This window comes from Gymnogyps californianus, chromosome 12 (assembly GCF_018139145.2).
Source record: "Gymnogyps californianus isolate 813 chromosome 12, ASM1813914v2, whole genome shotgun sequence".
Lineage (NCBI taxonomy): Eukaryota > Metazoa > Chordata > Aves > Accipitriformes > Cathartidae > Gymnogyps > Gymnogyps californianus.
Genome location: NC_059482.1, coordinates 22,267,762 through 22,280,466, shown reverse-complemented (window position 1 = coordinate 22,280,466; position 12,705 = coordinate 22,267,762). Strand labels below are relative to the sequence as shown.

At 46.8% G+C, this 12,705-nt stretch overlaps 1 protein-coding gene across 1 annotated transcript in view; it reads right to left on the bottom strand.

Annotated features, from left to right (window-relative positions):
* Positions 1-12,705, bottom strand: part of ATP6V0D1 (ATPase H+ transporting V0 subunit d1) — a 36,587-nt gene that overhangs the window by 16,814 nt on the left and 7,068 nt on the right. Inside the window, exon 2 of the mRNA XM_050904196.1 lies at positions 8,920-9,091. Coding sequence (XP_050760153.1) covers positions 8,920-9,091 — 172 coding nt within the window. The remainder of the gene's footprint in view (positions 1-8,919; positions 9,092-12,705) is intronic.

Genomic DNA, 12,705 nt, shown 5'->3' with positions numbered 1-12,705 from the left:
GGTTCGAGACCTGAGCAAAGGTGCTGGTACGCAGAGCCACTTGTCACACCTCTCTCAAGCTCCAAATGTAAGCACTCATGGGGGAAAGCAACGCACAGACTTCAAAGCACAAAAGAGCAGTAGCTGACACTAAGAACAGTGCCAACAGCTGAGATGCTTGTATCTGGAGTGTCGTTTTAAGATCATTAGTAAATAACTGTACAGCTGTCCTGAACTGGAAAGGAGAGGGATGCTGCACATCAGGAAGACCTCAGTGCCTCACTGAGCCTTGTTCGAGTAATACACAGTGGATGAACGGAGTCAAATCCTTAAATCTGTTTTTCAGCTCAGACTAGAACAAGTCAGACCACCAGCTTCTGGCCAGGAGCAGTTTTACCCCTCGTCTGCAGCTGACGCTCAGGCAGTCCAGGGAACAGCAAGAGTAGCTGCAGCACGTGATGGTCTCCGCTCAAAGTGTGTGGATCTCTTCCTGTCTTTGCACACTCTCTTTCCTAGAGTCACACCAATAAAAACCACACCTAAGCGGTAGGTTCGTGAACCTGCCAAAGAGAAAGCCGAGAATTTCATGGTTGCCACCACAAACCAAGGGCACTCAGCCAATAAGTGGGTGCCCTGCTAAACTTAGATCAACGAGACCATTTCACAACAAAGAGTTATAACTTCGCAGTACTACAGAGGCTGTGGCAGCCTTTCAAATCCAAGTATCCAGGAATGTTCTCAGCATTAATCTATATTTAGCTGCATCTCCACATGATTTTTACCATCTTCTAGTGAGTCTAGGTCTCTTGGGATACTGATCTCAGTTTTCCAGTGGTATCATCCGGTAACTTATAAGCAGTCACACAGTGTTGGCTGCATTGAAAGCTAACAAGAAAAAAGCCAGATGAAGTACTTTTAATTTTGAGGCTTTATGAATATGATGTTGTGTTCTAGATGCGTACAAACCCCTTGAAACACCAGGGAATGTTTTGAGCACCTCGCAGCCTCGTGCAAGAATCTGTGGTTGCCTAAAATTGATGCCTCAAAGCTTGAGAAACACTAGGCTGATACGCAAGGCTGAGTCCTGGCACTCTGCACTGTGCTGAGCAGACTTCAGCACTAATTACATTTTAAATATTGACCAGAAACATCTAATCATGCTGCTTTCACACAGACCAGCTGCAAAAGCCAAACTTGCATAAGCTGTTTTCTTACCTTCCTTACATGTAAGGCACTAAAAAAAACCCAAAAAACGATTTCAAGGATATAAAATAAGACAAAAGGCTGCACTGTGTAATCTCACCCCCAAAACCGCCTCTAGTAGCTAAGAAAGCTGAATGAGTTTAATGGCCTAAAAGCCTTTACCCGCTTCTCAGTGAATGCGTGGTCTGGACCCAGCTAACATTCAGAACATTACTGTGCGTACAGACCTGCTGCCAGCAGAAGACAAGAAAAATCATCATCCCACTTGCCACACAGTAAACCTTATGGGGTAGACACAAGATTTAGCTCGGCCTCTAAATATTGTGGTACTTATGCAAAGCTCTATGTATGTATTTACCAGACTTCAAACTAGCATACAGAATGGATCTGGGAGAGGGGACTAGGACCCAAAATGCCCCCAAGAAGCCTTCAGAAGCAGTGCCCTTGGCCTCCAGGCCTTCTCTGGGCTGAACTTCCCAGTCTAGAGCATTGGGTGAGGCAAACTGATGGAAAGGTAAAAGGAAAATGAAGGCTGCTAAAGTCCAGCACCAGACGACCTTGAGAACTGTTTCAATCAAGGAGTGAAGCATGTTATGCGGGAACAGAAGTGCTCAGTGAACATTCATCCACCTGAAGGCACTGCACACAGGTTGCCTTCTGGAAAAGTTGCAACCACACATAAATTGATCAGAGGAGCACTGATAACCTCCTAACACACTCCCTCCCTCCTTGTTTCATGCCTCTAACAGACATGTTGTTCAGCCTATAGATGGAAAGATTGCGAGAAGGAACACGAGGGAAGTGCAAGGACTGTTCCTGCGAGCTGCAGAATCACCAGAGGGATTCAGCTTTAAACAAAGCCCAAGGAGATAGCTAAGTCCACACACTGCCTCTGGATGAAACAGCATCAGCTTGGACGGGGACGTTATCCAGGGGCAATGCATTCTCCCCTAATCACCCACAGCTTGCATGCTAGAGCCCCTTCTCAGGGCTGCAGAGTTTCATTAAAGATTTCTCTTGGTGAAACACGGGCTTACATCTGGAGCTCATCACTTGCTTTTTGCTACATCTTTACTGCCACCAACAACATTTTGCTAGCTCTTCCAACCATTACCATGGCTTACTGTTTGCTAGGTACCATGCTAACACCTTCCAAGAGAAGAAGTGCGCTGGTCAGGAGGAGGAGGGTTATGCTGTTCCAGTTCAAATCCACTGGCCAAATGAAGTGTTTTCCAGGCACTAGAGGCTGGGGGGGAAAAAAGCATCCCCTCAACATAATACACAGTGAAATCCACCTTTCAAAGACTCCCTTTCCGATGAGGGCACCCGCAGTCACACCGTTTTGAAAGATAACTTCCACGCCCACCACTTAGGCATGCAACTCAGTCCGTTTTCATAGACATTGGTTCTGGGAAACTGGTACGAGATCTGTGTCCTTTGGGTATGCAGGAGAACAGAAGCAGTTCTGATGCCACCATCCAGGGGACGCAAGTCTGTGATCATTCCATACCATTAGTTACATGCCCTCTTATTTTGAATATTGCATAACCCCTCCAAGAACTTGGCTTATCAGTTCAACTTTGCACTCCCTGCAAACAGGGAAGCTGTTTGTCAGAAACCTGTGCTTTGCTGCCAAAACCGTCTCTGCCAGAAAAGGCTCATAAACCTTTTATTGCAGGATCCCCAGTCACTACGGTAATTTTTGCTTCCCAATCCCACCGCCACCACGGAGTCAACAACTAATTGAAAATAGTACAGCGCAGTTTTAACCACAGCAGCATTAGGAAAGATCCTTCAGATTGTTGCATTCGCCCAAATAAACTGCAAGTGTCTAATGTAAAGCATTTGGAGTTTTTTCTTCTTCAAGAAAGGACTTCAAAAGGATGCAGTCTTATTTTGTAACCTCTGCAGTTATGCCAAGATGCACACTCCAGTACATTTAGAAGAAAGACAGGCAACTTCCTACTCCAGAGAAGAGGATTACTGCTCTTCAGCTCAAGTAGCAATTGAAACAATTTGGCTCCAGAAAAACCACCGCTGCAAGATTAAGTTTGAACTCAAAGTCATGCAGCAGAAACTAGATCTGTCCAGTGCAGGGGAGAGGCAGAGCAAGACTGGGTCAGAGAGAAGGTAACAGAGGGAAGTGTCAGCTAAGAAAAGGCATGCGCAAGGGGAAAAAGGTACATGCAGCCTCATCAAAAACACATCTTGTGACCACAAAAACATACTGAAAGCCAAGTTCCCAGCTGCATCCTCAGGGCAACAAAGAACCCGGTTCCCAGCCCTAGCAGACTGGTAAGGTAAAGACAAAAGATGACCTAGCCTGTCCTCTGACAACCAGCTTGATCACCCATTTGGAAAACGTGTTTAGACGCAGCTCACCCCCAGACCTCACTCCCACAGCGGACTCAGTTTCCCCACAGTTACCAGCAGCTCCCTGACCTGAACACAAGATCGAACCCTTCCCTGCCCATCAGCTTGCTGCAAGGGCTCAAGGGGCCCAACAGCTACCAGAGCTCTCACGTCAGGCTGCTGTGAAACCAGACTTGCCAGAGCAGGGAAGAGACTGTGCTGAAGCAAGGGCAAAAAAAACCCTCTTCCCCCCCGGAAAAATACTAAAGCTGACAATCCGATCAGGCTACAGCAGGCTACAGTCAGGAGCAGCACCACAATAAAGAATCCTATCTAAACCATATACAGGAACACTGGAAGGAAGGGGAGACAGGACATGGCACCGTGCCAGGCTAACACAAAGAACAAAGCCTTTACAGAAAGGCAGGACAGCACATCACTGAGAACCACCTAAAACCTACTTCCATCCCACAAGTCAATATGTGCTTGTTGAATTCAGGAAGTGGGTTTTGCTGTTTCAAGTACACTTAATACCTGTTTGTTGCTGCCCTACAGAACATCACTGCACTCCCTCAGCCAAACAGTCAATTGTTTGTGCTGGAGCAGAGATGTTAACAGCCAACTTGTGCCTATCAGTCAGAACCTACTATGGTCGGCTGAAAGACACAGGGAAGCACCAGCAGTCTTCCAGCGAGGAGCTGCCTGGCAAGATGCGGAGCTAGCAGGTGTTTTAGAGACCGTGGCAGGCTCAACAAGTTGAGCTTTTCCTTGCCACAATACACAGTGGCAGGGGCCGCCAGCTACAGCCACCACTTGAAAAAACAAAAGGGAAATCAGCCAACTTCCTCAATATTTTGGTACTAACGATGCAATACTTGCCACAGGAGAGGTCCTGGAAAGGATCGGTGCCAGCAAAGAGTCAGTGTGGTGCCAGGAGAGGAGCACAACAGGGAAAAAAGAAAAAAGAAAAAAAAAAAATCAGTGGCAGCAAGTGACTTGGGGAACAAAGACCTTGCTTTGGGGTTGCTGGCTAGCTGTGTTCTTGGGTCAGTTTTGTTCGTATGCTTTTAAACACTGTCCTTTCTCCTAAGCTCAGGAGACAAGTTAATTCCTGCCCACCTCCATAGGTGACCATCCTTACCTATGGCACGGTGCGTACCTGGGGACAGGCAGCCATGGGGCTGGAGTGCCACCTTCCGGCAAGTCCCCGGCAGCGCTGCCTCATCTCCCCGGAGCTGGGCAAGGAGAGCACACCAGGAACACACATCCTCCTGGTGCTCCAGAGGCCCCCACACCATCCCTGTTGCTGCTTCTCCTTCCCGTGGCCTCACCTAGTTCACGGGCCACTTAGAAGAGGCAAGAGAAATGACTTAGCACAATCCCACGCAGGGACGAAAGGCATGGCTTTTGGCAGGTTGGCTCTGGAGTAATGAGAGGGGACAAGGACTACAGCAGCTCCTAAGATGAGACCGTTCCCCAGATCTTCTCAGCAATGTGCCCTGGGGTCAAGATCTAAGCACCCTGCAAATCCAAGCACAACAGTCACCTGTTGATCAACTCAAAACCACCCTAGAGATCCAGCAGGACATTCACGAAGGAGAAAGCTTGACTATTTTTTAAATATTTGATCTACCTCCTGGCACCAGTCATCTACACCCTGGCCACTCTCAGTGAGATGGTACCCAAGTGTTTAACGGGCCTTGATGGGTCTGTCTTGTGTGAGGTTATCCAGTATTTCTAAGAAGGCCAAAAACATAAGTACATACAAAGGCATCCGGCAGCAGTGAGTTTCAGAGCTGAACTGGACATGCTACAAAACATTTCCTTCCTTTTTAAGCCAGACACACCTCCTACAATCCCACCGCTTTTAAAAATCTGTTTACAACCCAATGCCTCTCTCTCCAGAGAGTCCCAGTGAACTCAAGCTTTCCTCCTGTAGAAGCCAGCCCTGCTCAAACTTTCCGTATCTTTCTACCATTTTCTTTCAATTCAGCCTGTACAGTTTTAGCACATAGACACATGCAGTTGAGTACAATTTCTTCTTCTGACCACCTGGTGCCTCGCTTGCCCTGAGCTGTCTTTACCACTTCCTGCTCAAGTTTCATTAACTACCTTAAAAGAAAGGAGTGGGAAATAGTCATGTTCAAAAGGCAAAGATAAATCACCCCATTACACCTATCTGTGTGCCCAGTCAGAGTGGAAGATCAAGCGGCACGGCCTTGTTCCCGTGTCACCCAGGTAGGCAGGATGACGCAGTACCTCTGTGTGCACAGGCACAACATCCCCAGCACCGCCAACATCCTTTGGCCGAACATTTCTGTGATGCTGCCTACATACAAGCCTGGGTTAGATGAAGGCTACTGGCACAAGTATGCGCTGCCAGCCCCCGAATAGAGCTGTTCTCCAACTATTTGGGACATGCATGGGAAGCTTCACGCTGTCAGCAGACAGAATCTCTGAAACTTCTGCCCCCTGCCCCAAACCAAGACCTACTACAACCCACAGGACAATTTCAGGGAACAAAAGACAGCCTGAAGGGCAGCCCAAGAAGTCATATCTAGTCCACCCTCTTTTCTACTAGCCCTGTCACTAAATATATTAGGATTATCAACAGAAGATATTAAGACCCACTGGGCAAAACCAGCACCCTCTCCAAACTCCTTGTGTTTCACTGTCCTCATTCTTCTGTTTTAACTTGTCTGTAGCGTCATCAGAAGTTATCAGAGCTTCTAATACACTGATAGTGACTCCCACCTTGGACCAGCTGAAGCTGATAACACCTTCTCTATTTCATCAATACTCCATTGGCATCATGAGTGCAGACCCAGAGAAGACCCCTCCATCAGTGGTGCAGCAGAACCACAACAAAATGCAACTGAACACTTGGCCTCCTTACACAAAAGGCTCTGCAAGAGCGTGGAGACGTTTTGTGTAGGAAAACAGCTTTTCTCCTGCTTCACCTTTTGCCTTCCTCTAGGCAGCACTGCAGACAGTGGCATTAAAGCAAATCTTGTGGATAAAAAGGAAAAGAAGAGATGAGAGTGAAGAAAACTCAAGGAAGAAACATCCTGTGCTGAATGGGACCAATATATTCAAAAAGAGATTACGCAGTAGGCAGGAGATACAGATATCTGCACAGAATCGTGTTTTGCCATAGAGAACTCATCAAAATCAGAGAGACAGAAGCAGAACAAGATCAAAGTTAAATCAAGTTGAGGGCAAAACACCAGCTTTAAAATTAAGTCTTTCCAACAGCTGGCAAGAACCAGCCTATCAGATTACATGAGATGTTTAAGGTCTTCTGCACAACTCAAGCTGGATGTTAGACGCTGGATAAAGGTCAGCAGGACTGGTGTAACAGGAAACTGGATTTCCACAGCCATTTGCAGCCTTCCTACCAAGTCACGCAGTGTGTAATCAGGGCAGGCATGGTCTGAGACCTTTCAGTTCATCTTCTCCACACACCAGTTTTCAAAGTGAGACTGTTAGGGAACAGCAAAGTTTTAAAGTCTGCAAGATACTCATGTGTCCTACCCAAACTATTGCCTTTAAACAGGTATGACAGAAGCTAAAAGAAGAGACCGTTAGTGATCACTATGATACTTCCATACAGACTAGACATTTCCATAAACCTGTAGGGCAGCAAAGGAGAAGCATCAGTGAAGGACAAACTACCTAATACTGCCAGGCTCAAACAGTACTGATGTCTTTACAGCAAATTCAAGATGGGCAAAGAGGTGTTTTGAAAGTTAACTCAAGTTTGAGAGAAGAGATTGCTCCACACAACTAAGATGACGAGCTAGAAACTGCTTCATCCATTGTAAACACTACTGCAAAATGGGGGCTTAGTAATGTCTTGCTGATGACTTGCCACGTCTTGCTCCGTATTTGGAGCCAAATATGAAAACTCCATGAGTTTTACTGACAGGCATAGAAGAAAAAACTATTTCTTAGAAAATAGGAAAGGCTTAAAAGACAGGCAGCTTTAGCACAGTGACCCAGAAAATAGATATAAGCCACTGGGTTAGAAAAATGAGATAGTGGTACTGTTCAGACATAGAAAGGACAGAACAGGAAGGAATGTGGCAGAGAGACAGGTCTTTAATCAACATTTGCACATGCAGGAGATGCCACAGATAGGCCAAAATTCAAAATCTTTGAATCAACCACAAAGGCCTTTCTACATCAGCCTGTATCATTCAAAAATCTCTAGGTGGTAAGCAAGATAGCGCACACACAACTGCCAAAAATGCAAGATTAAACACCACTCGACAGAGTGCCTGCGATGAGCCCAAGCTCACTGTATCAAATAAATGAATGGTGATGTATTAACTATCCTACTCGAGAACAGAGTACAATCTTCTTCTCAGAGATGAAAGTTAAAGTCATGTTCTACTGAACTAGAAATTCACTTTTGTCCATGAGGTATCTCCTTACCGGTTAGAGAAGGCCACTGGCTATGCAGTTTGCAAGCCAAACTAGAGCTTACAGGAACGTAGACTAAGGAAAGGAAAAAAGGCAATTTTACTTCCATGTTTCAGATGCAAACTAGCACAACTGGTAATTCACCGAGGCTAGCAATTTCATTTTATTACCGACTAAAACAAGAGCTGCACACAGGGAAGCAGAGGGTTGTGCAAAACCACTAGGAGAAGACCTTGCAAGAACGCTGTGCTATTTCAAGCTTTTCACATCAGCTGAACCTGCTGTGGAATCGCACGCACCCTGTGTCTTTTCATGCACTGACAAAGACATGCTGAGGCTGCTGCAGCCCTGTCCTTCCCTGCTGCATATTCTAGGCCCTCCCTTCCCCTAGTGATCCCACTGAGCTGGCTGAGAAAAACAAATCAGTCAAAGATTAATCCCAAAAAGGGAAAAGTTGTTCAATTTTTGGCCAGTTCAACTCCCTGAACCAATTTGTGACAGGGTCAGAGGAAGGCCTGCAGCCCCTGGGGTAGGATGGTGGGATCACAGCAGCCCTGATGAAGGCTGATCGGCCTCAGTGGGTCAGAACTAGTGGGCAACTGCTCTCAGGCACATCCATATGTTTCGCAGCAGGATCACATTCTAAAAAAAACCCAGGAACATTTAACACAAGGGCTGTAAATGACAGCTCTAACAGAGATTGAACCAATTCTGCAATGGAAGGCAGCTAAGTAGCTGTGCCAATGAAGCACGCACACCCTGGGAGCAGAAACCTTTAACAACGTAGTGATACTGTGCTGCTGGTTTGAGACCTCCAGATACAACCAAAACAGTTTCATTCAAGAAGCTGCAGAAAACACAGCAGCTACAAGGCTGGAGTGTGGAAAGCTGGTCTGAGCACCCTCAAGTCTGGAAGAACACCAACGTCTCAAATGCTGTTCACAAACAGCTGGTACTCACGTGATGAAGTCCAGAAAACTTGCTAGGGGCTCATATGCGTGGTTCCTCATGTGACGAAACTCCACCACCATCTTCTCCTTCAGCTTGTCGTCTATGACGGAAACAGTGAGCGGGGAGGCTTCATTGGCCAGGAAGTTCCCATAGTCTGTGCTCTGGAGGTGCAGTTTCAAGTCTGAAAAAGAAAGAATAATTCCATTCTACAGGGTTTGTGTTGGGTTTGGGTATTTTTTGAGCGTACCCAAGAAAGCTGTTGCTCAGCACTTCTCTAGGCATTCTCTTCTCTCAAAGATCACCTAGACAAAACCCATGTGTGTTAAGTCATACACTTCTATTTGTGCTCAGTTTTATCATGGACAATCCAAACACAGGAAAAGATCAGTGTTTCACCATACCAGCCTTGCCCCATCTTAAAGAGGAAACTGTGACACTATCTGTGTAAGTGAGCACACACCTGTGCCAGCTGTCCGCTGTGCTTGATCAAGGTGGAAGGTTACTCATTTTCTAGGAAGTATTTGCTAGAAATCTAGAAAAAAAAAAAGAAACAACTTAAGCACTTCCTCTAGCCAAAAGGGCTCTGGTTGCAGGCTTCTCTGAAGCAATCAGTACCAAGAACCTATCTGCACCCACAAGCAAGTTTCCTCAGATACAAGTGATGTGGAGGCATCTGAAAAGCTTTCAAAGCCAAAAAGACACAAACAGCAACCGTGAAATTATAAAGCAGCTAGGTATTATATCATCAAGTCAGTCCAGCTAATTGCACTGGTAAAGAAAAGTCAGGCATTCAGAGGTAGAGAGGGGCTGGTGAAGAGGAAGGCCGTTTAAATCCGTCCCGTATGGTAGGCAATCCCTGCCCAGGATGGAGGAACATGCTCAGAAGCCTTCCCCTCCTCCAGTTTCAAGCAGAAGAAACCTTTGTTTCCTCTGTTACCCTTGCTGCAGGTCAGGTGCCCAACCAAGCTGCAGTCCTGGCCAACAAGCAACCACAACATGCTGAGCTCTGTCAAGATAAAAGCCCTATTTGAGCCAAAAGCATTGAAGTGTCTCTATGGAAAAACTGAATCCAGAACTGAGGAACGTCATATAATCCTACTCCTCAAAGCTCCACTAGTTGCACTGGTACATAATGTTCATCTCCCTTCAGCTTCACCTCAGAGGGCCAGTCAGGCAAGCACCCTCCCAGGGATTCAAGACCTTTATGGGGAAAGGAGAGTAGCTGGAAGAGTTTAGTCAAACCAGATGTGAACACATCGTCCAGAGAAAACAAAACAAAAAAAAAAGACATTTCTCCCTGGTTTCTTTGAAGCAGGAGCGCTGAGGCTGCCTTTCCCTTCCACTGAACCGTACGAGTCCTCAGCATTATGGCACGAGCATCCACGGCACCGAGGTCAGAGCAAGGACTCAGCCCAGCTTGAGAAGTTTCATCTTTTGACACTATACCCAGCTACAGGCACGAGCCGGAGAGCATCCTCCGCAGCGGGCTCCAAACCGCGCTTGTGCGATACTGTCCTCAGCCCGAGGGGTGGAAGGGTCAAACAGCTTTCAAGCTGACTTTAACTCTTCTGGGTATTTCCAAGGGGGTCTAGCAAAGATGTTTTTGACCCAGCACTTTTCAGTTATAAAGATGTTACCACTGCTAAGTCTCACAGGAAACAGATGGTGATTAGAGAGAGGGGAAAAAAGGCCAGAGACTTAAGTAGCCCTCAGTTTCTGTCCTGTTTCTCAATGATTTACAAGGGAGTTTGGTGGTACTCTTACTTTTAGTAAGGTATTCTGGATGCAGCAAAGAGAGCTACTTGCCCAACAACACGCATCACGGCTGAAGCAAAGTAGAAACTTAACCTAGATCTCTGCTCCCCAGACTATGCTGCAGCTAAACAGCTGTGTTTTATTCTACCAAAACATTATGAACTTATGCTCACACTTTCGAGGTGGGAAAACATTGTCTGGATAACTCAGACAATGGAGTTTTTAACATGAACCCTGCCACAAAGTCAAACAGTGGATCACGCCAAAACTCAGAATGCCCCTCACCTCCATGCAGCCTGCATACGATTGTTATTGACGGTAATCACGTCCTAAACCCTGCAAAAAGCCCAGCTCACAGGCAGCACCCTGCATGCAAAGAGTTCTCACCCATCTGTTTTGCAATTGCTTGATTTTTGAAAGCTAAGATATAGTTACAGAGGGGAAATCTACCGGAATTACGTCTTAATGAGTTTCAGTCCCTCTTTTGAAAGCTCCTGGATGATGACCTTTGGAGTTCGAGTGGAAATTAAGTTCCGCTGTCAGATCAGGGCTTTACTAGTTTGCTTTTAGCAGAGGCTAGAGAAAGCATGGAGCAAAATTCAGCAGTTGCTCAACAAATATGAGAGAAAGGGTCCTGGTAAGAATATTGCACCCGTAAAATCAGACTGCAAGGGAAGGCACAGGGGACTGCAGTAGCTGCATTCATATACCTCCTACTTTCAGTTCTCTAATTGTGCAGAGCTCTAATGAAAACGAAGCCTGCCCAAAAAGGCATGTGATGTTATTTTGCAGCTATACAGGACCTTGGAGAGGAAGCAGCTATTGCATATCCTACCACATCTTCCTTCAGCAGGGAAGCTTCCAAAGCTTTCAGCTTGTTTCCTCAACTCCAATTCTGCTATTCCAAAACCATCAGTTCCTTTTGGTGTCATCACGACCTGCAACTCCCCTCTTACTTTTGAGGCTGCAAGAAGTTGCCTTGCTATCCAGTCACCCAGGGACACAAAAAATAGACTTTGCTGTACCATTCACCGCCAGGAGGTTGGAGCTGCATCGCATTTAGACCGGAGCCACGCAAGCTGCACGCTGTGCCTTGCAGCCTCTCCCTCAACAGCTCTGAGCAAGCTCCCATGAGCTGCTTGGCCAGAGCATTTTGTCCTGCTCGATGAGGGGGTTGCCCCCCCACCTCCACAGCACAAGAGTCAGCACAACATTATGTTGCAACTGGAATAAGGGCCATGTTTATATAACACTTGGAATTAATTTTTACAGGGAAGGCCAGCCACAAACTGCAGGAACTAAACTCTTCCGAATCTTTTAGCATCCAAGCAGACAGAACAGAACATATTTTCCAAAAATTGGACCGGATTTATAAACCCTGACTCAATGCATCCCACGGCGTACCAGCACCTTACGCGAGTCTGTCCTCCTCCAGCTGCTGGGCCGGTCACCGAGCCTCAGCCAAGGGGGTTTGGGAGTTTTTAGTAGGACTATTCACATGTCAGGCTTCTCAGTTAAGAATGGACTAATCCCGTGGTTTCACAAACCCCCTGCCAGAAGAGCTGTCCCAGTAGCATGGTGACTAGTAAGTGGACCCACTGCTGAGCAAGCCCCAGGCTCTCCAAAAGTTCAAGTTCCTATTTCCTAACGCAAGTTCAGACCGAGCTGGAGTCGGCCTCTGGCAGCGGCAGCAGCACCTCGGCAGGGGCGGCTGCCAGAGATCCCACACGCTGCATGTCGATGAGATGCTGGCTGCGAGTCTTCTGCCATGCCTCTTCCCCAGCTGCCTGCTGAAAAGGAGAGAGACCTGCACCTAGAGCCCAGCCGCTCCCGGTGAGCTCCTCCAGATGCTGACTAACAGCAGTACACGGCCTCAACCCAGCGATTGCTTTTGAGAGGTAGGTTTGCCTGTTTCGGCATTTTTCCAAGCGGTTCACGCACTTTAAGAAACAGACTGAGCCAGCATTTGGCAAGGGAGCACACGAATTACCACAATGCTTTTGTTCTCTCTCCTCCCCCGCAAAAGCTAGTAAATTATGG